Source organism: Mirounga leonina, unplaced genomic scaffold (genome assembly GCF_011800145.1).
Source record: "Mirounga leonina isolate KUSES-001 unplaced genomic scaffold, KU_Mleo_1.0 Mir_99, whole genome shotgun sequence".
Lineage (NCBI taxonomy): Eukaryota > Metazoa > Chordata > Mammalia > Carnivora > Phocidae > Mirounga > Mirounga leonina.
Genome location: NW_023270971.1, coordinates 6,715,298 through 6,739,956, shown reverse-complemented (window position 1 = coordinate 6,739,956; position 24,659 = coordinate 6,715,298). Strand labels below are relative to the sequence as shown.

At 50.0% G+C, this 24,659-nt stretch overlaps 1 protein-coding gene across 1 annotated transcript in view; it reads left to right on the top strand.

Moving 5' to 3' along the window:
• Positions 1–12,672: 12,672 nt before the first annotated feature.
• CCDC69 (coiled-coil domain containing 69) overlaps positions 12,673–24,659 on the top strand; it is a 32,631-nt gene continuing 20,644 nt past the window's right edge. Inside the window, exon 1 of the mRNA XM_034999480.1 lies at positions 12,673–13,705. Coding sequence (XP_034855371.1) covers positions 13,616–13,705 — 90 coding nt within the window. The 5' untranslated portion in view covers positions 12,673–13,615. The remainder of the gene's footprint in view (positions 13,706–24,659) is intronic.

Genomic DNA, 24,659 nt, shown 5'->3' with positions numbered 1-24,659 from the left:
GAGCAGGAAGGACCAGGCCTGGCGTTCCTAGGTTCTCATCTCTGCACATCACCCTACTGCATGTTGAGGTGAGGTGGATTTCGTGATGTTTGAGGGTCAGTCCAAAGGCAGCGTCCAACTCCAGTGAGTTGGGGGAATCCAAGCAGGCTGACCAGAAGCCTGTTCTTTGAAAAGCTCTGTTCTACCTTTCCTACCCTTCCTCCCTCCTGCTTCCTTCTCTGCTCCCCTGCTTGTCTCCAAAGTAGCTCTGAAGGATTAACAGAGCCTGGCTGTTTCTGTCCGTAATTTTCCAACCAAGGACAATCCCACTGACTTCTCAGGAGGTCCAGGCAATGCCTTTAAAAGAACCTTGTCTGGTAACTCCCAACAGGGTTGGGGGTTGAGGTTGGGAGTATAAGAATCTTGCCCCTTCCTAGTGATGTAGTTTTGGAATACAGGTGAAGTTGGTGGGGTCCGGAGCCGAAGACCAAGAAAGAATTCTTGAGCCATCTTTGATGCAAAAAGGTGGTTTTATTAAAGCACAGGGACAGGACCCATGGGCAGAAAGACCTGCTGCCGCCCCAGGATGGTAAAGAGCAACTGCTTGTATATATACTTTGGGGTTGGGGGAAGTAAAGATAAGGGAAGTTCCAAAAGGATTTTCATATGCTAAAAGAAGATGCAGGAAACCTGAGGCCTTGTTATAGTCAAACCAAGGTTGTTTTTCCCTCTAGCAAGCCATTAAGACAGTTGGGAGCTTCCTGGAGGAAGGTTATACTCTGCCTGCCTCAAGTATTTGTCCATGGGCTGCAGGTTATAAGGCCATTTAATCTTATCTACATTTCCTTCTGCCTTTTTTTCCCACATCAGTAGGACCTGGGACTTGGACTCCGGGACAGGGGCTAGCAATGCACTGCCTGGCACCAGATTTCCTCTAGCCAACACCATCGTCACAACCTCTACACGGGTCCTTTACAGTTTCCAAAGCACTCCATTAGCTCTTTCGATCATTCATTCAAGTATTTACTGGGCAGAGCAATGCCAGGGTCTCATGCCCGGGATGCAAAACTGAATGGGCCTGCGCTCTAAGTACTCACCGCAATCGCTCCGAGCACCTCGCGCACTCTTGCCTGCAGGGCTGGGTGGAAATCTGGGTGAGCTATCTGGCGGCCACCTGTAGTACGTTCCTCCCGCTGGCAGGGGGCGGCCGTTACCCAATTCGAGCTTCTGTTGGCAGACACGCGGGCCTAGTGCGGACAGGTCTGATTTTTCAAGAGAAGCTGGAAATACAGAATTTTATGTGAATTCTTCAAATCGTTAAGTGTGGGCAGCAAATTCAGATCGTTATAAAAGACTTAGTGAGCTAAAAATAAGTCTGCAAGACAGATGTACCCTCAACAACCTCCGTGGACAAACTGAAGTTTGACCCCAGAGTGTGGGATCCTGACTTCATTCAAAAATGCCAGAGCTTTATATCATTATTTCAACGCCAGCATTTTATCTGTGTGGAGACTGAGTTCAGAGAAAAGAGGGAATTGTCCAGGTTTGTTAGGGCAGAGCCAAGAGTAGGACTCAGGAATCCTGACATCTAGCTCAGGTCTCTCTCACGGTAGGAAGAACACCCATCAGAACCCTGGGGTCCCTAGCCAAGCCCGATTCTATAGCTCAGAGGGCGTGCTCCAGAGAGCTGGTCCTGCCCAGGGGAACCCTGACGGGGCTGGGGAGGTCGCCAGAGCCCAAGGGCAGGAGGGGGAGCAGGAGTTTATTTTTAGCTGCCTAGAATGTGCCTGTAAGCCTTATTTAGACATCAGGCGACAGAGTGAGCTGGAGGCAGCAGGGGCGGGAGAGGAGATAGCCCCCTCCCCCTCCTCGGGCTCCTTTTACAACTGCTCTCCCCTGCCTGCCCCCTTATCATCCTTTCTGGGGGCTCTGGGACTGCTCTAAATAGCAGCCTTGCCGGCGTGGGCGCTGTCCTGCTCGGGCTTGTTGGCTCTCTCCTCCACCTCCGCCCTTTGTCCCCCATTCCCCACAGTCCCAAAAAGAAATAAAGCTCTGGGGTCTTAGAATGTTTCCTCTTTGCCTTCTGGGGTCACAGATCTCTTTGAGAAGCTGAGTCATTCATCACAGTGGTTTAGAGCTCAGGTTGGGAAGTCTGGTTGACGTCCATCTGATCCAGCATATGACCCTAAGCAAGGCCTTAACACTCCTCAAACCTGGGTTTTCACTTTAGTACAGTGGGTGGTTCCTGATGATTAAATGTGATAAAGGATGTAGACTCTAGCATATCATAATAAATCATCAATAAATGATGGTAATGGTGATTAAAACGATTGACTCTATCCAGGAAAAAATGGGGTCATTCATACATACACAATTGTGAATAAAATTTCAAGAGGTTCGCGTAACCTCTGAAGCCCATGGATCCCGATCCAACATCGGACCCAATCCAGTCAATTAATCCATTCATCATTTGCTCAACAAATCTTTGCTTGAGTTCACTCCGTGCCAGGCATTGGGTCAAACATGGGGCAGGGATGCGAGGCCAGCGAAGTGAATGCATGTGAATTACCCAGGGCCAAAAGCAAATCAGTAGCAAGCCAAGGATCAGAAAGAAAGTCTTTTCTTTAAAAAACAACTTTCATGGGATGCCTGGGTGGCTCAGTCGTTAAGCGTCTGCCTTCGGCTCAGGTCATGATCCCGGGGTCCTGGGATCGAGTTCCACATGGGGCTCCTTGCTCAGCAGGGAGCCGGCTTCTCCCTCTGCCTGCCGTTTGTGCTTTCTTTCTCACAAATAAATAAATAAAATCTTTAAAAAAATAAATAAAAACACCTTTCTTGAGGTATAATCCATATAGAAAGAACTGCATATATTTAATGTATACAATCCCATGAGCTTGGGCATATGCATATACCCCTGAGACCGTCACCACAATCAAGGTGAGAAACATATCCATCGCTTCTCAAAGTTTCCTTGTGCCCATTTATTTTTCCTTTTGTTTTTGTGGTGAGAACACTTAACATAAGAGCCACCCTATTAACAAATATTTAAGTGCACAACTGAGGATTGTTAACTGTAGACACAATGGTGTACCACAGATCTCTAGAACCACCTCGCTCCTCTCTGCTTCTACGAGTTTGCCTATTTGAGATGCCACGTATAAGTAGAATCGTGCAGTATCTGTCCCTCTGTGACTGGTTTCTTTCACTTAGCATGATGTCCTTCAGGTCCATCCATGTTGTCACAAGTGACAGAATGCCCTTCTTTTTCAAGGCTGATATTCCACTGTATGCACACACCACATTTTCTTTACCTATTAGTCTTGTCGGTGGACATTTGGGTTGTTTCCATATCTTAGCTATTGTGAATAATACAATAAACATGGATGTGCAGACATCTCTTGAGGATCCTGATTTCAGTTCTTTTGGGTATATGTCCAGAAGTGGGATTACTGGATCATATTACCGTATTTTGAATTTTTAAAGGAACCTCCACACTGTTTTCCATAGCGACTGCACCATTTTACATCCCCACCAACAGTGCACCAGAATAAAAAGTGTCTTGAATCCCAATCCTGACTCGTTTGAGGAATAACTTCTGTCTCTGAAAAGGGACCACAACAAAGATCTCTTCCCGTGGCAATGAAAATGGATCTAAGCATCCCTTGTTTCAGGACCTCTACCCCAGCAGATCCTTGCATGCTTTCTCCAACACGCCCTACCAATGTTCACTTCTGTTTGCATACCTCCTGCCATGGGGCACTCCTTGTCAAACCAGACCCCTGAATCTTGGACCAGTCAGATCTTTCCTCCCAAGGAGATGGACTTGACATTCCTGGATGCCTCCACCCGCTGCCTCTGGTTTTTCAAGACAGCTTGGGAGACTGATCATCTTCAAGTCCTCTGGATGCAAAAGTGTCTTGAGGAAGGAAGAGCGGGAATCAGTGAGCTGGAGATGCGATCTGCTTCTGCCTTGCCCCGGCTTCCAAGCCCCGCAGAAATCCAGGTTCCCGAGGCTGCCACCCTCTGCAGCTGCTTCTTTAAGAAGTGCCAGGGGGCTGGTCCTTGCTACTGTCCTTGGATCCTGTCCAGGGCCCTGATTTAAAAGGTACTGCAACGTTTTTTAAAAAACAAACATGTGCTGTAACCCAAGGCCCTGGTAACCACAACACTGCGGCTGCTGGCTGCCACCTCCCAGGCTAAGAGGGGAGGAAACTGCTCTCAGCCTGCCCGCCTACCCGCCTACCCGAGGCACCCCACACTCTGCAGCGCCCGCCGCTGTAGTTCCCGTAGTTCCCGTATTATATCAGGCTGGGAGCTCAGTGAGGGCAGGGCCAGAGCTGGACCTGGGGGCTGCAGTCCTTCCGGACTGAAGTGCCTTTTGGGCCTGCGCCAGTTCTCTCCCGAACCATTCAGGTAGATATTTGATGGCTCTAGGCCAGAGCTCTCTGTCCACCCTCCACCGGAGCCCCCAGTGACCATTTATAACACCAGTCTCATCGTCCCGCTCCCACTGCCCACAAGACAAAGTAAAAGCTGGGCCTTCAAGGCCTCTCCTGCCTGCCTATCTGCACCTCCCTCGCTCCCTGCATTCGCCAGCCCTACGGCCACACTGAGCCACTGAGCCCCCCTGAAAACCCACACAGCACCAGGGCTGAAAGATCTTCCCTACTCTCTTTCTTTTTTAAAAATTTTAATTTTATACACGTATATTTTGCAAAATTATCAACACAGTAAGTTAGCTACATCCATCACTTTCTTGACAAGAAGAACCCCTACTAAATCCGCCCAGCCCCCCTCAAACATCACATCCTTGGTGAAGCCTGCCCTGCACTGCTCTTTCCCAGATGGGATTCACTATTCCTCCTGCTTCATGGTATTTTTCCACACCCCTTGTTACATTACATGTCTCCTGGAGCAGAGACAAGGTAACCTTTTTTTTTTTTTTTTAAAGATTTTATCTATTTATTTCAGAGCGAGCGAGAGAGAGAGAGCACAAGTGGGGAGAGGGGCAGAAGGAGAAGCAGGCTCTCTGCTGAGCAGGGAGCTGGATGTGGGACTCGATCCCGGGACTCCAGGATCATGACCTGAGCCAAAGGCAGCCCATTAACCGACTGAGCCACCCAGGCGCCCCTGCAATGTAACCTGCTGCAAATATTTTGTTTAGCTTGCATGATGGTTCGAGGGGGCAAATTTTACATTAAAAAAACAAAATAAAACAAAGACAGATTTCTAGTTTCTCTTGAACAATTGGTAAGCCAGGCCAGCCTGGGCCTTCATATCCTACTGAGGCCCATCCACTGCAGTGCACCCACCGGTGCTCCTTTAAGATGGCGATGGGGGTCCCCAGTTTGCACCCCACCCCCGTCTCCTGCTGGCCCCCTCCTAATTAATGTACCAACCCAGTCCTGTAGACATTTTGGTTTTAAGCCTTGGACCTACGTCATTTCTTACATATGTTCTGGGCCACTCCCATTTACCAATATTTGACTTCCTTGTCCCTATAATCTATTTAGGTATTCCAGAAACTCCAGTCTGTTGGCAAAGAGTAAATGAATGAATAGAATCAGGTCAATAAAAAATATAAATGTCACACATTCCTTTGTCAAATCTTGTGCTCCAGTTTTGGCCTTGGGAAGCAGAGTGTCTGTCCTCACCATCCTCTGACTCTCAATCCAGTTACTTTCCTACAGGTAAGATGCTCTCATTGGAACGGAGCAAGGAGGGTGGCATCAGGGCCAGGAGGACCGGGAGGCGGGGATGGGGCACTTATCTGTTGGGAAAGGGTGGCTTAAATTGTGAGTATATAGCAGTTGACATAGATGGACAAGTATTCATTTTTCAAACTGAAGAATGAGATGGGCCCTGAGAAACTGGGATCCCACCGAACAAGGATATACAGTAAATATGTTTGAAATGGAATGGAACCGAGAAAATCCCTGCATGATGCTGATCCTCTCCTACTCTGCATTACATACAAGGTTCTTGAGAACTTCCATCTGAACTTTGTCCAACAGAGATAACAAGAACCAATGATTATTGACACGAATCAACTTTTGGTAAAGAAAATGGTAAAGTGAAACTTACCTGCCTGCTCTCCCAAGGCAGCCCCAAATCTCAAACCCCAGGGCTCCTGGGAAAATAGGCAAGGGTGGCTTCTCGCTCATTAGCATTACTCAGGCTCCCTTCTCCTTTCCCAAAACTTCCCCATTAATTCAGTTCCACACAATTCAATATAATTAATGTAGCAACTCAACTCCCTGCTGAGATGATGATCCACCACAAACACTGGAGTCATGAGGCTCCAACTTCAGTATGAAAATTCCTTAGACTGGATTCTCCAATTCCTGATAGATAGGAGAAGAGGGATGACTCCAGAGGATTCCAAAGCACATGAGCCTGCCCATTCCTTGAGAAATACTGCAATAGAAGTCTAAAGACTCGGGTGCCTGGTTGGCTCAGTCAGTAGCACATGCTACTCGGGATCTCAGAGTCATGAGTTCAAGTCCCACCTTGGGGTAGACCTTACTTAACAACAACAAAAAGCCTAAAGACTCAAAAACTTTAGGTTTTCTCTTATTTTTTTTCTCTTATATATAATTTCAAGAGGAAGCTATCAAAACCAAAGGTCTGGCAAACCTTTCTCAACAGAGCCTCACTTCCTACCTCCAGAACTGAAGCTGGGGTCTCCAAAAGGAAAGCATTCCAGTTAAGTCCAATATAATAAACCTTAATTAGTGACCTATGAATTGGTTAGAAATTACATTCTGCTGCTAGTGACAGAATCTCAATGGCAGTGGCTTAAACAAATTTGTTTTTTATTCTATTGTGTGAAAAAATTAGGAAGCAATTGAACAAGGCTGGTATGGGGGCTTGATAAATTCATCAGAGATCCAGGCTCCTATCTTTTTGCTCAGGGGAATAACATGGCTGCTGGAAGTCAGCCATCATGTCTGTATTCCAGGCAGGAAAAGGGGGGTCAAGGAAAAGGGGGAGCCCTCTTCCCAGCTGAGTCATTTCCTTATTAGAAATTTTCCTGGAGGGGCGCCTGAGTGGCTCAGTGGGTTGAGCCTCTAACTCTTGATTTCAGCTCTGGTCCTGATCTCAGGATCGTGGCATTCATCCCATGCCGGGCTCTGTGCTGAGCATGGAGCCTGCTTGGGATTTTCTCTCTCTCTCTCTCCCTCTGCCTCTCCTCTCTCTCTCACTTAAAAAAAAAAAAAAAAAGTTTTCCTGGAAGCCCCAACCAGTAATTTCTCCTTACATATCACCGGCCACCCATAGACCCTAGATGCAAGGGAAACTGGGCAAGTAGCCCGCTAGCCCACACATTGCTGCCCCGAGAATAGGATGATTCTATAACTAAGGAAGAGGGAAGAATGGAAGCTGAGTAAGGTGACTGGAAGTCTCTGCCACAATCTACTAAGTACCGGGTGGGGTAAGGAAGGAGGAGACGGAGCTGTGTAACTCTTAGTCAGGAGTGGGGACACACTGAGCCCACAAACAAGTGTAAGTCAGAGGAAAGCCGCACGTGTGCCGAGAGAGCTGCAGATCGGGTGCCACAGGCTCTCTGGAGGGGAGGGCATTTGGTCGGCTGCTGGGTGTTCGGCGGGACCACAACCCACACAGAAGGGTGGCACAGAAAGTCACTCCGGGCACACCACACGCTTGGAGAACAACTGAGCTCAGTCGGAAGAACCCGAACAGAAAAAGCTTTCAGGGCTAGAAAGACATTTAGCATCACTGAGGTCAAAGGTTCTTTATTTTTTTTTTTTTAAGATTTTATTTATTTATTTGACAGAGAGAGAGACAGCGAGAGCAGGAACACAAGCAGGGGGAGAGGCAGAAGGAGAAGCAGACTCCCCGTTGAGCAGGGAGCCCGATGTGGGGCTCGATCCCGGGAATCTGGGATCGTGACCTGAGCTGAAGGCAGACGCTTAACCGACTAAGCCACCCAGGCGCCCTGAGTTCAAAGGTTCTTAACCAGAGATGCACATACAGCCGTTACTGCAGGGGCTTCGAGGGTCCCTGAAATTCTAGACAGAAGTTTTTATATATAGGTATATTGTACTTCTCTTATGAACGAAGTTCAGGATAATCCCCATAGTGTTCTTTCCAATCTTTCCCAAAAGAGCCCACCCTGTCCCTGACTTTTGTCCCCCTACACACAACCTAGCCACCAACTCTAATTCCTCATCCCCCAGCTCCCCAACCTTCACCCTCTACCCTGACTGGACTCATGCTCTTCCTCCCCTTGTAATGGTTCCTCTCTGCTTCTCCTCTCCCCCTAGATATGGGAAGATGGGTAGTGATCTCCCCATCACTAGAAGTACAAAAACAGAGACTGCACAAACACCTAGAAGGGAAATTATTAAACAAATTTGTCTTAGTTGCAAGCAACAGACACCAACCTGAGATGGTAGGATTCCTTTCAGCATGAACATCCTTTGGCATTGGTATTCCTCCAGGAAGTCCTCCTTCCCTCTAACCCCTATCCACCATGGTCTCTTATCTTCCTTTAATACTAATACTTTCCACAACTTAACATTAGCTTTATAACCTGTTTTATATTGTTCCCCCTCCTGTTCTATATATAACTCTAATGTAAGAAAAAAAAGCAGATTATAACTAATTCAGTCTCCTTCCCTTGTACTTTCACCATGCCTTGCCCAAAGGGTGACCAATCATCCCAGTGGACCTCAGACTGAGGAGATATGGGACTTTCAGAGCTAAAAGTGCAGAAATCCTGAGCACACCAGGATGAGTCAGTCACCCTACTTGCCCAAGAAATGGGCGCATTGATGGTTGACATTTCTGCTGTTCACCAGTATTTCTGGTTCTCCTCTCCTTCTGGGTACACATTGTCCTTTCCCATCCCCCTGAAGTTGAGCATGACCATGTGACTTGCTTTGGCCAATAAAATGTGAGTGGACTTAATGTGTGTCACTTCTGAGTGGACACATTTAAGACCCTATGCCTCATTCTCTGTATACACTCTTCTCATGCACTGGCAAAACTTGAAGGCCTAGTGTTGAGAGGCCTGCATCACAGGATGGTGTAGAATGTCTATGTGCAGCAGAGTCCCCTGCCTCCCCATGCTGGACATGCAGTGGGAGCAAAACTTAGCTTCACTCATGATAAGTCACCGCATTTTTATGTTTCATTACCTCAGCAAAACCTAACCTAACCTGACTGGCACATCAACCACCGAAAATTTCATTATTCAAACTCAAGTTACTAAATCAAGAGAACTCTTTAGAGTTTTTTCTTAGGCAGGAGCTTTAAAGCATATGACCAAAAAGCCAGTGGTATGGAAGTGGGAAATCTGAGCCCCGGTCTCCCAGGAAGCTCAAAGAAGCTGGAGGCAAGAGCTCTTAAGAACAGAAGCTCCAGGAATAGAATTTGCCTTCCTAGTTCCTACCCACCAGCCCAAGCCATTGACTTCAATTATTGGCATTAAAATTTCAGATCCGTTTTGGAAAGTGCAACTCTTCAGTGTTCATATGGGAAACTTTCCAAAAGGGGAAGCAACTGGTTGAGGATCAAACAGGGCACTCCTGGTTATGATCTCCCCACACATTTTTGGCCATTTTGTCTTTTCTTTTCTTTTCTACCTAATTAATTCACATTGTCCCTTTCTTTGGGATTTCATATATTTTTAATACATGTATTCACTTGATGGTGAAAAACTAGTCTCAGTCTCACAAACGGATTTAGAAACATATTTGTTTAAAAACTTTCTTCTCACAATAATGATTTTCTTATAACAATAGTCGTAAGTATATACTCGTTTAAAATATCTAAAATCTCACCTATAGAGAGGTAATCACTATTAACACTTTTTAAAAATAATAATGGATTTGTTACTTCTTTTAATTAAAAAAAATTCACCCTCATGAGTATTTTTACTGGTTACATGACTTTGTTTTTATAGATATATGCTAATTTATTTAACCAACCTCCTTTTTCTTGGATATTAGGTTGTTTTGGGTTTTGCCTGTTTGTTGGTTTATTTATTTGTTTTTAAATCCTGAGCACTGTTTCAATAAACATTGTAAATTTAAGGAGACACTTTTCCTCATTATCTGTTCAGCACATCCTACAGCAGTGGTTCTCAAACTTTAGCAGGGGTCAGAATCACCTGCCAGCCTTGTGAAACTATAGATTCTTGAGCCCCATCCCCAGAGTCTAGGATCTGTAGGTCTGGGTGGGGCCTGATAATTTGTATTTCTAACAAAGCTATCTGGTAGCGCGGATCCTGCTGATTTGGGGACCACACTTTGTGAACCACTGTCCTATATTATTCTTCCTTCCAAGAACCTCATATCATCTGTGTCCTTAGTTTCCTTCCTTAGAACCTACTACAATTGGTTTTATACTCTGTGGAGTGGGAAGTTCCTTTGTAGTCTCATACTCTTTCCTCACTCATGACTGTAAGTCCCTTTCACATTTGCATACCTTCCCAAGTGTCTCTGGCCTGGTATCATTTGTTAATAGACACACAGATACACATGCACACTGATTTTCAAAGCTAGGTGTGGTTTTGCTGCATTGCCACCCTCAAAAACCTCAGATAGTAACAGAGTGAGGGTAAATAAAAGGCCTCTTCCCCAGGTAGTGACCTGTTCTGTCCCTTACTCCAACTGCATCTGCTGGTCTGCTTCACAAGGTGTTGTAATGGGTAACATCTATCCAAGATGGACAGAGTGTTACAGATGCTTGTGAGCTGGGAAGAACTATTGACCCAGAAGTGAAGAGGCATTACAATTAAGTATCATTATGTATTTGTAGGGAAGTGGTTCAAAGCTTGGGTTCAGGAGTTAGAACTGGAATTTATTTGGGCTCTGGTACTCGCTAGCAACATGAGCTTAAGGCAAGTCACGTCTCTGAGACTCATTTTCCTAACCTGTAATGTGGAAGGAATAATAACCTTTGTTGCAAGGAGATGGAAAAAAATAAAGTAATATGTACAATGTAGCCAACACAGAAACAGCTCTCAAGAAATGGTAGCTGTTGTATTTTCTAAGTAATTGTTTTCATTTTTTTCCTGGCCTTTTCTCCGCCAAGGGCCCAGAAAAGCATCCGTTGCTCCCAGGGATCTCTTCTGCCCTGGCCCAAGGTTGTTATCATTTACCGAGATTCTGGTCACCTGCCTCGGGCGGCGGCACCGCGAACCCCGCGGGCTTCGCGGAGGCCCTGCTCTTCGGGTATTTACGGCGCGCGGCCGCCCCAGCTCCGGCTCAAGTCTGCGCTTCCAGGTTCAGTTTCAGGGTCTCGCCGGCAGCCCCGGCCGGCGGGCGCGCGGCGATCAGCGGGGCCGCGACGGCTGGGTCCTCCGGGGTGTTCCCCGGAGTTGGGAGGCGGCGTCCGGGAGTCCCCGGAGGAGGATGGGCTGCGGACACAGCAGGCTGAGCTGCTGCAAAGCCCCCAAAAAGGTAAAGGGCTCGGGCGGCGAAGTTTGCCTCGGGAGGAGGAGGGTGCGGAACCGCTCCGCCGCAGGGACTCTCGGCGCCGCCGGCCCCCTCCGGTCGCCCCGGGGAGCCGGGCGGACGGCGAGAGGCCGGCGCGGAGGGAGGCGGGGAAAGCTCGGCCGGGCGGCGCTCTTAGCCCCGGCCCCGGGCTGAGCCGCGCGGGGCAGCCGAGTTTACCGACACGGCCCCTGGGCCCGGGAAGCGCGGCTAATTCCGGCGGCCCGAGCGGGGAAACGTCTGGCGCTATGGCAGGTGCCCTTTTCCTTCCGTCCGGGGCTGCTCGCTGTGTGGCCACGGACAAATGACTTGACCTCTCTGGGCCTTCCGCTTTTCCCACCGTTCTGAGGCTCACAATCTCTGAGGCCGCTACTCGCAGAGTGGTCCACGGATTTACAGCAGCGGCACCACCCGGGACCTGTTTGAAATGCAGAATCTCAGGCAGTGCCCCGGACCTGCTAAAATAGAACCTGCCTTTTAGCGAGATGTCCAGGTAATGACAACAGGCTTTAAAGTTTGAGAAGCGCGGGTCTCGAGCCTCTTCAGGCCCCAAAGCCGGTGCGTGTGGGCTGTCCTGGGGGTAGCTGGGAGGGGCCAAAGAGGGAGGAGATCTACCGCCTGCTGCTGCCCTTCCTTTCCTTCCTGTCCCTCCCCCGAGGGGCCTCGGAGCTGGGTTAGGGCCCAGGAGACTCTACTCGGGTTTCTGACAGTGGGACCAGGTGCCCCTTGGGTTCTGACCAGCACAGAAGGTCAGAGCCTGGAGCCAGAGGACAACTTCCTTCGGGGGGACGACCGAGGCGCAGAGGGGGAAAGAAGGACCCTCAAGTTCTAAACCTTCTTCCTACTACTCCCTGCTTTTCAGCCAGGTGGGAGGAGGTGGTCCCATAAACTTGATGAGCAGTCCTCCGGAGACCCTGAGAGGCCCCACACTGCAACCAAATGTCGTTATTTTTCATAAAACTCCAATCAATCAATCAATCAATCTCTCTCTCTCTCTCCCCCTCCTGCTTTACTGGGGCCAAGGCAAGCTTTCCCTGCCCTGTGCTAGTTCAGGGAGAGGAGTTTTCACCCTAAGTACAATGCCTCTTACTCCTCCTTTATTCCTAGTTCAAGAAACCTCACCAAGCTCTGACCGGGAAACTCTCCTGTCTTCCCTTACTCCAACAGGGAAACTGAGGCTTGCCTGCAGCCGTGGAAGCCGAGGGCTGGCTGATGGGGATGGTGGGCAGAGAAAGCTGAGCCTGGCTTGAGACCCAGAGTGGAGCCCGCAATAGGTGGACATCAGTCCTGGCTCTGCCATGAACATGATACATGACCTCAAGCAAGCCCGTACCATTCTCAGGGCCTCAGTTTCTCCCTCTACATGGAGAGGGAGGGAGATGAGCAGGATGACTTCTAAGGGTCTGAGAGTCTGTGTTCTCTGTACCTGTGTTAACGTCTCCATCTGCAAAGTGGGCCAAGAGTGAATTCCATCTATGCAGGGGCGGAAGGAGACCGAAAGAGGGCCCCTGTTCCAGGCCTGACCCTTCCACAGTGAGCATGGGTTCCCCTGCCTCCTTGCCCTTCCAAGAGCCTTACCAGCTGTCCCTGTCTGTCCTTGGCACAGCCTGAACTGGACGATACCCCCTCCACACAAGCTGTGAAGGGCAAGTAAAGCCCGCACAGACGATCCCAGTGGGAAAGGGCCCTGGGTACCACCTGGGCTGATGCGCAGAGCAGAGGGTAAGGCCTGGAGAAGGGAAGGGGCTTGACTGAGGTCACAGAGTAACTTAGAGTGGAACCCCAGTATCCGGCCCCCTAGTCCGGTGCTCTTTGTCTCTGAGCTTCCAGTGGCTTCTTATTGATTCCAAAGCCCTTTGGCATTAAAGCCTTCATTCCGTTGCCTCAGGGCAGTCCAGCATGTCTTCCTGCCCCAGAAATGCCAGGCCCCTGCCCCCATGTGGCAGGATCCATAAACCAGTTCATTTAAAGTTCACGCCTGTTTCCATCTCTCCAGGCTGTGCTCCTGCCCAGTTTCTCATCCAGATGCCAAACCCTGGAAGGCCTGAGCTCCCAAGGCCATCCCACCAGCTGTCAGTCCCCCAGGGGACACAGGGCTGTAAGGATGGGATGTACAAAAATGAGCTCACACCAGAGAAGGGTTAGGTCATGGCAACAATGACTCACCCTGAATGGCAGTTTACAGAGAGCTTTCACATCCCGAGGGCCTTACAAAAGCCCTGGAAGCTAGGCTGAGCTGCCAAATCTTTGCCACTCCACAGGTGAGGACACGGAGGTCCAGGGAGGAGTGATGTGTTCAAAGTCATAGAGCCAGTTGATGACAGAGTTGTTCACCTGAGCCTGGTTTTCTGCACCCCCCATCTGGGGCTCATAGCCTCCTACAGAGCAGGTGCTGTGGAACTGTTTGAGTGAACAAATGGGGGCCCAACAGCCAGGCTAGGGGTGAGCCCGGGGAGCAGCAGCAGAATCTCACCCAGCCTCAAGAGAGACAGGAAGACTCCTTGGATGGGGGAAGACGGGGTGTGGGGATGCCTTGACTGAACGTTGACGGTTTGGTAGGAGTTACAGTCGAGGCAGAGAAAAGAGCCGGAGCTGAGGCTGAGCCAGAGAAAGTGCAGGATGACGGGGCTCACCGTGGAAAGTGGAGGTGGCAGGCAGCAAGGAATGAACCCGGAGCTTTTAGCGGGGACTACCCTGGCTTAGGGACAGAGGCTTGACTGCTGGGACCTCGCCATCCTTCCAAGTTCAAGGATTAGAGGGTTTGCTGAGTTCTGTAGTCTCCTGTGCCTGGTGGCCTTAGCCAGGAGACCCAACCTGAGGCTAAGTCACTGCCTTATTGGGATGAGTTGAAATCCTGATGGATGCTTGAGTGGGGATCCCTGGCAGGTGGGTGCTCAGGAGCCATCTGCACTGTCTGGTCCTTCCTAAACCCATCTTGACTGAGACCATGGGTGCTGTGGTCATGTCCCCGGGAGGACTTGGGAGGAGGATGGACAGAGAGGGGAGGGGCCAAGGAAACAAATTTGCCAGGGACTTGCCTGTAGGAGTGACAGGGGAGTCCAGAGGCCCCCCTGGGCAGGGGTGGGGAGGGGCACCTAGTGCCTCATGGCCAACCCCCTGTGTGTGTGCCTGGTATGAGGTCCGAACTCCCCAGCCCCCAGGACTTTGGCTCTGGCCACGGCACCGCAGCACCAAGCAGAGAGTCAGAGAACCCACTCAGTGCTGCTCCCCCAGCTGGGCCTCGGGCAACGGGTTCTCAATGGGTCCGGCTTTCAGGAGCCCTTCATGAGCACTTCCAGGTAGCAGGCCCGGTGAGAGAGGGGGACGGATGCAGAAGTGAATGACCCGGAAGAGCCCGGCGTAGGCATACAGAATCCTGAAACAAACCATGGACGCCGAGCATGTGGGCTTTAGAGCTGGGCTCATGCGTTCATTTCCTCACTGGGCACAGCGGGCGGGGTGCTAGGTCCTGCTTCAGTCCTGGCTCCATCGCACTCCGTTAAGTAGCTGTGGAAAGGGCTTGGCTTCTCCATGCTTCAGTTTCCTCATCTGTGAGATAGGTGTGAGATTCGCTCCTGGGTCATAGGGTTGTTCTAAGGATTAGTTGAAAGAAGGCATGCAGCAGAGCCCCTGAGACACTGACTAGCAAGTGGCATGCCTTTGATAAGAGGTGATGTGGGTAATGCCAGGGAGACATAATTATACCTCACGGACATCACTGCCTGGATTGTACCAGGGGTGTGGGAGACGGGGACATTAATGTCCTCGGAAGGCTGTTGGGGTTGGGGACATGAAGCCTGGAGCCTGGCTGTTGCCTTTGAACCTCTGAAGTGTTGCCAAGGGGACGTGGGGAGCAGCCTTGTTCTCTGTTGTTCCAGAAGGCAGAATTGTGGCCAGTGAGGGGAAGCTAAAGGAAGCCAGATTCTACCTCTCGTGAGGAAGAGAGGTAGCAAGTTCCCCATCTCCGGAGGAGTTCAAACAGAGGTCAGGTGACATTGTGGCAAGACTAGAAGAGGGGATGTGAGCCTAGGACTAGTAAATATTTAGGATTCCGCTTAAGAAATCTAATTTTGATTATTATAATGTTTGAGGCAAAATTTCAGAACTTGGAAAAATATAAAAAAGTTTAAAAATCACCATTAAGACATAGTCTCTGTGCACATTTCACTGTCCTTCTATTTTTCCTATATATATAATATACATGAGGGTGACTATTTTTACACGACTGGGACTATATTTTAAAGTGGTTATATTCTAGTTAATATTTTGCTGGAGGCATTCCTGTTACATAGTCCATGGAAACATGATTTTTAATGGCCACCTAATATTCTGTGGTTTATGTAACCAGTTTGGACACTTTGTTGTTTGCATTCCCCACTCCTACCCTCATTCTTCATGAGCATCCTCGCATGTTCATCCTAATGGGTGAGGGAGGGGTGGCTCTGAGCTCAGAGGGGAGAGGAGGGGCTGAGGGAAGGCCTCTCCTGAGAGAGCTGGCCTCTTGGCTGGGTTTTGAAGGTTGGTGGGGTGGGGCTAGACAGTTGTGTTGGGGTGAGTGGTATATAGGAAAGTCCAGGCTCCTGACACCTCGTCAATAGGAACAAGGCAAATCTGACCTTTTAGCTTGGTTTGCCGAGGGTGGGATGGTTAAGGAACCTGAGAGGACTTTCCTGGGCCCTGAGCCCTCTGCCCCAAGCATCATGGAGACATTGGTGTGTATGGAGCCTCTGAGCTGGTGGTTTTTGCCCAACCCATAAAATCACCATAGCTAAAGCCAATATAGGATTCCATATGCATGCACTCTGAAAATCTTGGGAGGTCGAAAGCCAGATTTCTATTCTATAAAAGGACATCTGTACCCAGTGACCTAAGACGTTAGAAAACCTTCTGATAATCCTCGCCTTAGAGACGCAATCTTTGGCAACACGTTTTCTGCACATGTGTGTGGTTTTAATTCTGTTCTTTTCCTTTGTAGTCGAATTCCCAGGTGGCTAATGTAGGTCCCCCAAGGGCAGGATATGTCCCCAGCCACCTAAAGACTTCCATTTTTGCCTCAATTCGGTATTGAGTTTGGGGCCCATGCTTCATGTCTTTTTTTTATTGTAAAGAGGGCAGAAAAGATAAAACTTCAAATTAGTTGCCCAGAAGCAGGCTGCTATGTAAGTCAAGATGGTGACGGTCCTGGGGGGGGGGGGGGGCACTGCCACCTGACCTCTCAGTGGTCACAGATCAGCTAGTAAACAACAGCCTGAAATCTGCCTGGAAAGGGAGTTCTAAAGGGTCTTAGTATAACATTCATGAACATTCATGTTCAAAAAAGAAACCTGGAAAATGTAGGGACACCCCCCCAGTAAAAGGGAGAGCCTGATGGTTGGCCCGAGTTCTGGCTCTGACATCTTGGGGGCACTTGGGTTCCCACCTTTGTCCCCTCAGTGTCCTCCACCCTCAGAGTCCTGTGAGCCCTGCTGGATGACCAGGGAGAGCAGGACCCGTAGGTGGGGGAGGAGGAACTCCTGTGAGCCTGCCGTGGGCAGAGAGTAGGAGCAAGAGAAAAAAAAAAAAAAAATCCATCCATCTTTAGCATGTGTAGATCTAAATCTGTCCATTACCTGAAGACAGGTCATCCTGTTTCTCTTGCCAGGTGAATTTTAATCCCTAAAAATCATTTATCTTGTCACTTTATTTTCAAACCTGAATCTTCCAGAACATCTAGGCCAAACACCTTACAATACATAAAACATCCATCCCACGTCCATGCTTTCCCCCAGGTAAGTGATGTACAACCTGACCTAATTCCACTTCTCCCTCTCCCCCAGTGGTGGAGTTCTTCTTTCACCAAGTATACGAGGAACCTCGTAGACCTCCTTGCCATTTCTCCGCAGCTCCATACAACCCTACCCGCTGCCCATTCCTTAAGGATGTAGCCCTGACATTAGATTAGGAAAGTTATCTGTACCGGGGTGAACAGTGAGCACCCCCCCAAAACTCAGGTACACCCAGAACCTATGAATGTGACCTTATTTGAAATAGGTTTTTTGGAGATGGAATCCAGTTAAGATGAGGTCCTACTGGATTAGGGTGGGCCTTATTCCAATGACTGTTGTCCTCATAAGAACAGGAAAATTTGGACAGAGAGAAGGCTATGGGATAGCAGAAGCAGAGATCGGAGGGCTGCAGAAACACAAGCCAAGAAACACCAAGGATTGTGGCACCCACCAGAAGCTAGGAGAGAGGGATCGAACAGATTCTCCCAGAACCTCCAGAAGGAACCAACTCTCCCGACACCTTGATTTTGGACTTCTAGCCTCCAGAACTGTGAGAGAATAAATTTGTTTTAGGGTTCCAACTCTGTGGTAATTTAGAGCAGCCCTGGGAAACTTCTATATCTTCAGGTTAATGACCCCCGCTCTCACCCTCCACCATCGATCAAGGTGGGCAGCCAAAACCCAAAGCCTCCCATTTGGACCCTTGGTTCCCCAAGAAGAGTAGGGAGAGTGGCAAGCAATGAGGTGCTTGGACAAGGCCCAGAGGCTTTCAGCCACCAGCCACAGCATCCGTGGAAGAAAGCACCGCCCTGGGAGTCAACCGTGGTCTGACTCCTGCCTCTTCCCCTAACTTGCTGGGGGTCTGAGCCAGGAGGTTTTCTCCCTGGGCCTGGACGTCCCCATCTGTAAAATGACTGCCTTGGCTGCTTGTAGGTTTCAAGAGAGGTATTTCTTCTTCTTGTTAATGTCTTTGCACGCAAAGAAAACTTGACTACATCACTGTTTAAAAAATTCTAAGAATTCGGGTAACACTAAAGCTCCCCGTCCTCGGCTACAAGAATCTTAGTCCTTTCTCTAGAAATGACAAGTGCCATCAGTCGGCGCTATTCTAGCTACTTATCTCTGTTCTTTTGTGTGCATTGATGTACCAAGGAAAATAGTTTATTTTGCATGCTGGTATTCTACCAAATGCCTTCCCAACCCTGTATGTAAAATGTACTTCATTGTTTAGACTTATGAGTGACCTTCCGTGGTGTTATGTACCTTAGTGTATCGAGCCAGTCCCCACCACAGACATGAGGCTGGTTTCCAGTGTTTCCCTCTTACAAGCAACTATGCCCTGAGCACCCTGGGGAGGTGCTGCTGTCCTCGCGAGTGGGTGTCTCTCTGCTAGCAGGGCAATTGCGGGGTGGTGGGGCATGCTGCCTATAACCTGGGGGGGCGGGTAGCCACTGACTCCCTGTCACCCTCTGCTCCGGGCATGTCCTCCCCATAGGGGCTGCTCGAGAACAGAGGGTGGTGTGAAGGGCTCAGGACACCTATCCGGGCCCTCCTGAGCAAGGGCGCCTCTTTTCTTGTCCTCTGGAGAAGCTCTCTTCATGCAGGGGTTGACAGCCATGTGTAGATCGCCTGCCCTGCTCCACCCCGAGCACACGAGTGTAACAGGATTGATACAGGATGGTGGGGGCAGGATGACCTCACCCTGCCCCTTCTTCTACATCCGAAGCATGTCAACACTAGAAAGACCCTGATGTATCTCATTGCCCAACTCCATGCCATAGAGAAGAGAAAACAGAAGCCCAGAGGGCTGGGTGCTTTCCCAAGGTCACACAGCAAGTGGCAAGCTGGGATTTCGACTCTAGACCCCCATGTGGGAGTTTGCCATTGCGCTGGGGAGACCGGTGGCTGTCTGGCATATTATCTGTGCCCTCAGCATGCCTCTTCCTCTGCCCCGGCTGCTGCTATCATTTCCTGTCCGGCTCCTTCAGGGTCCCAGGCTGACCCGAATGCCAGAGGTGGTGCTGAGTGCTTTTGCCAGCTCCAAGCCCTCGGAAGAGACTAGAACTGGCAGACATCCTGGGAAGCTGGTGGGGGACAGGGAAACGTGGGCTCTGGGGAGAAGGACAAGGAATATTGCATATCGGAAAGCCTTTCTCTAGGCCTCAGCCTCTCCATCTGTGCACGAGGCTGGGCCCGGTGCTCCAGGGCCCCCCAACAGTCTGCCATGGCCCGGCTCAGTAGGCGCTGAAGAGGGAAGTGGTTCTGTCCTCCTCTAAGATCTCATTCCTCAGTCGATCAGATAGAAGCGCTAGAGACCACATCCGCCCCTGAGTGGGGTGCGCTGGGGGCATCACAGGTGTTCTGAGAATGGGCGGTGCCCCCAGCGCAGCCGAGTGGTGCAGGCTGGCCCTCCCACCGTTAGGCCACCCTGATCTCATAGCCACGCTTATCCATCCCGGGCAGGCAGTGGGCGATGCTGACGCCACACTCTGTAGTGTGAATGAGATGAACTAAATCTTCAGTGTCCCTGGCATGTGAAAATGAAATCAGATTCAGGCATTACTTTGCCAAAATACTTCTGTCCGTCCATCTTAGAGATAGGGAAGCTGAGACCTGTGTTTATGGGGATCTTCCATCGGAGCCTCTGTGATTTGGGTGTGAACGCTAATATTTCTCAACAGCCCTGAATATTTAGGCCCTGCCTTTCCTCTGCCTTCTGGAGGGGGCCCTTTGGGCCTCCACCCCCACCTCCTTCCTGCCTCTACCCTCAGCCAATAGGCTCTGCCTGTGGTTGTTAAGATTCTGAAACTACTGGTGCGGGGCCCCACCCACGCTGAGTCCAGATGCCGGAAAGGCAGCTCTGATACTGCAGAGGGCTGTGACCTGAGTCCCGTGAGGCCCAGAATCGTCTGTCCCCTAAACTTCAGCTACTGGGATCAATCTGGTGTATGCATAAAGGAAAGGAAATGGAAGGGCCTCCAGGCCCTGGATTCTCGTGAGGGCACTTGTTCCCCTGCTTTGTGGCCTCTGACAAGTATTGTCCATCCCACTTCTGGGCTTCAGTTTCTCCATCTAGAAATAGGAGGTGGGGATTGGAATAAACTGTCTCCAGGGGCCCTTCCAGCCCTGCCTGCTGGATCCCAGGAAGCATCCCTCAGCCAGAATGGGAGTGATAGGACTCTGTGGCCAAGGGAAGCCAGGGGACAGGAAAGGAGCTAGGGAACTCCTGAGGGTCCTTTGATTACTGAATTCTCTAAGCGAAGCAGGAATAATGACATAGATGATACCACTCAATCAGCAATACACAAAGCCCGAAGGCCCATGGAAAGCGTGGAGCGATGGTTCTTCCGGCGAGGTGAGACCAAGTGTGGTCAGGAAAGGCTGAGCCATCCTCAGGGCTGCTCTTGGCTTCCATCCTAACAAGGGCACCAACATAAGGAATAACCGAGCAGCTTCCATGTGAGCTGCTTCTGCCTTATTCACCCTTGCCTGGTGCAGCTCACAATTTGAGGGAAGTTGAGGATTCTGCCCCAAAGGCTTCAGTACAGGACTATGGAAATTCACCCCAAAGTACTACAACCTGGAGAATACTCAACAGAGCCCTCCGAGGCCGTGTTCATGCTGGTGGCTTTCACTCTCCACCTGCACTTTAGGCTTACCAGAGGGCTTTACTTGCTCCACACCAAGGATACTTTATAGAATTATATAGACTGTTGGAGTTGAAGGTCCTCTGTGATCACTCCGTCCAACCTGCAGAATGAAGTTTGCCTCTTCTTGCCTGCTACCAGTGATGGAGATCTCACTACCACCACCAAACCCCCACCTCTAGTCAGGCAGCTTATCTCTGTCTGGGACAGTTCTGAAATTCTTCTTCATGTTGAACTGAAACTTCTAGCCCTTAGCCACAAGCCTGCCCTCCAAGGCTGTGGACCACACAGCTTCTGCGTCATGACAGTCCCGCAGAGATCTGAAGGCAGTGGCCAGGTTTTCTTGCCTGTTCTCGAGGCTGACCAACTGTTGTTAGCAGTACCTCCTATAATTTGGTTTTGGGCCTCCTTCCACATGTTGTCAGCTCCCTTTGGATGCCTTCCAGTTTGTCAATTTACCCTTCAAAATGCAAGCATATTCTGGGGGTCTCACTGGACCCGACGTGAGCTCCTCTGGCTCCTCCACAGCTCTGGCCACTGTCCTCCCATGTTACCCGGACTCCGCGCCTGTATTTGGCAGCCGCATCCTGCTGCAGACCAGGTTTGCTCCAGGTTGAACCCAAAGCGGGCTCTGGTCTGCTTGACAACAAGGAGCTGGGCCCCAGAACTGTGTGTGTTACCAAGATACAAGGGCCCTGTTTCCGGCCTCCGTAGTGGAAGGGCTGTCCTGGAATCAGAAGAACTGAACGGAACCCCTGTTCCAACCCTGACGCGTGGCAGATAAAGAAACAGGTCCAGCGCGGGCAAGGGACTCGCCTCAAGTCTCATAGGAAAGCTGGAATCCGGGTCTCCGGGTGTCTCCCCCAGTCCTGGGTTCTCCCTACGTCCTGTGCTGTCAGCTACCCCCCTCGCTCTCTTCTCCCAGTTTCTGTTCTCAGGAAACCCCACTGACCCCGCTCCCCCTCTTCCAGAGCTCAATCCGGATGCCCCACCCCAGCCCTGGGCCTCCCCACTCTGCTTTTGGAAGGGGAAATTCTTATGTCCCCCTCCCAGCTCCTGTCCTCTCCCACTGCGGGGTGAACTCTGCTCCGTAGCCTCTGAGGAGGGAGCTGCCTGAGCCCCAACCTGGGGATTTTCCATGTCGTAGTTGCTTATCAATTCCTACTCAGCTCTGGGCTATGTATCCTCAGGCTCTTGTGAGCAACAGAGCTGCCTGCATAGATCGGCAGATTGGGGCTTCCCGGCACATCTACCACCCTCGGATTCTGTGGGTCTAGAACTGGGCCCGGGGCTGTGTTAAGCAAGCATTCCAGGTGCTTCTAATAATACAGGAGACCCAGAGACCACACTCCTAGAAATAGTGTTCTGGGCATCATAACAGATGCTGGGACAAATTCAAAGCAGGTTTCAAACATGGTCCCTGTCGTCAAGGAGCCCCTTGGCCTAGCTGGAAAAGCACAGGTAACCAGGTAGGTCCTCACATGGGTGTCCGAACAGGCACCCGGGCACAGAGCTGCCAGGGACTAACTCAGCGCTGGGGAGGGACAGAGGAGAAACGGGACGTGAGCTCAGCCTGGAAGCCTGAGGAACTGTGGAGGGTGCGTCATGCTGGGATGAGTGCCTTGGGATGGTCTCGAACACAGGGATGCGCCTACTGGGGCCAGGAGTACAATAGGCTTGTTTGGTTTGGGCCCAGCAAATTTGCCAATTGTTCTTTTAAAAGTGATACTATTCCGTGTTGGCAAGGTTGCCGTGAAACTGGCCTTCTCGTGCGCCAACAGTGGGTGTGTTCATTGGTAGAACCTTTCTGGAGGCCAGAATCAGTAGTTTCAGATGTGTAAAAATACATATAAATCAGTAAGTGATCAGTGAAAGCATAATTTGGAAATTAAGAAATGGAAATAACTGAAGTATTCACGCAGATTATTTAATGATTGAATTCATTCACAAGGATGTAATATTTGAGTCATTAAAATTAACATATCTACAGAAGATTTAATGCCATGTAGTAAGAGCTCATAATGTATTTGAAAAAATAAAACATAAGGAAGTATATGTAATGTTCCAATTATGAATAAATAGATCTATTATTACTACTACTGTAATTGGAGGAAGATGTTTACAAATATTTATTAAGGAAACAGGGAGGAAGAGGAGGATCCTCGCCTGAGGACAGACTGTGATAAGTCTTTTTTTTCCCTCAGTTTATTTATTTATTTATTTGACAGAGAGAGAGCACAAGCAGGGGGAGTGGCAGGGAGAGGGAGAAGCAGACTCCCTGCGGAGCAAGGAGCCCGATTCGGGGCTCAATCTCAGGACCCTGGGACCGTGACCGAGCCGAAGGCAGACACTTAACCAACTGAACCACCCAGGCGCCCTGTGCTAAGTTTTGAATGTCACGGGAAGCCGTAGTCCTGGGAGTGATTTTGTCAGGATCTGGGGACTCAAGCGCAGGGTCCCATCCTGCCTGCGGTCTGGAAGCTGTTAGTGGAGGAAAGTTTTTCACCTTTCTGTGGTGGTTGTTTAGCAGAAGACAGTTTTTCATGAGCTTTATGATCTTACTTCAGGCCAGTCTGAGGGAGATCTACCAAAGCACTGTAGGGCCTTTGTTCTTGCCCTGCTTTTCAAACAGAAAGTAATAAACTCAGGCAATGTTTGAGCTCTCAGAATATGCCAGACATTATAGGTGCATTATCCCATCTAATCCTTAAAACAATCTCATGAGGAAACCAAGGCTTGGAGAGGCCATGCATTCACACAGTGTTAGATTTAGGATTTGAATCCTGGTATGGGTGATTCTAGAATCCCAGAGTTCTTTTTTTTTCTTTTTTAAGTTTTCATTGATTGATTGATTTTAGAGCTAGAGATGGGGGGGAGGGGCAGAGGGAGAGAAGCAGTCTCCGTGCTGAGCCCAGAGCCTGACGTGGGGCTCAATCCCACAACCCCGAGATCATGACCTGAGCCGAAACCAAGAGCTGGACGCTTAACCGACTGAGCCACCCGGGCACCCCTAGAATCCCGACGTTCTTAACCCCACTGCTCCAGTCTCTAATGTTCTGAGACCTGGTTCTAATGTTGAGTCTGCCAATAAGGCACAGTGTCACCGTGTCTTACCTCCCTGGGTTTCCTCGCTGTAATAACCCTGCCTGTCAGTGCTACTGAGAGGAGCTGAGGTCAGAGGCTCAGAGCTGGAAGACCACGGGGGTCCACTAAGCCCTTCTTGACTCTACTCGGCAAAGGAGGGAACAGGAGCCCAGAGGAGGGGAGAGATTTGTCGAGCTTTGTAGGAGAGCGGGGACTGGAATCCAGGAATTCTCAGTCCCACGAAAGCATCCCCGGATTAGCATAACCAGTGGTGGCGACGGGGATGAGACAACCCCTGATCTCCGTCCTTCTGACAGCCCAGGGTAGAGACTCTGGCTCCTGTCACTTCCCCAGATTCTTGGCTTGGACAGCTTCCCTGACATGTGCCTGGGTCAGGCATCCCCTCTGCCCTGGGCGGGGAGAGCCGAGTCTTCCCAGGGTGGAGGGAGAACTCAGTTGTCAGGGATGCCCAGCCACTGAGGGCCGGGGGGAGGCGCCATGTCTTGTTCCATTTGCCAGGGGCTCACGCTGCACTGGGCTCTGTGCCGGGCACTGGGGGGCAGGAGCAGAAGGTTGTAGAAGCCTTCCCTTGACTTACGTTCCTTCCCCAGCCAGAAGTATGCTTTCCAGCAGCATTTCAATCATTCTTGAGTTCAGGAAATTGTTAATAATTTTATGCAATAATATACTTTTAAAAATCTGTGACTATAGTAAAAAGT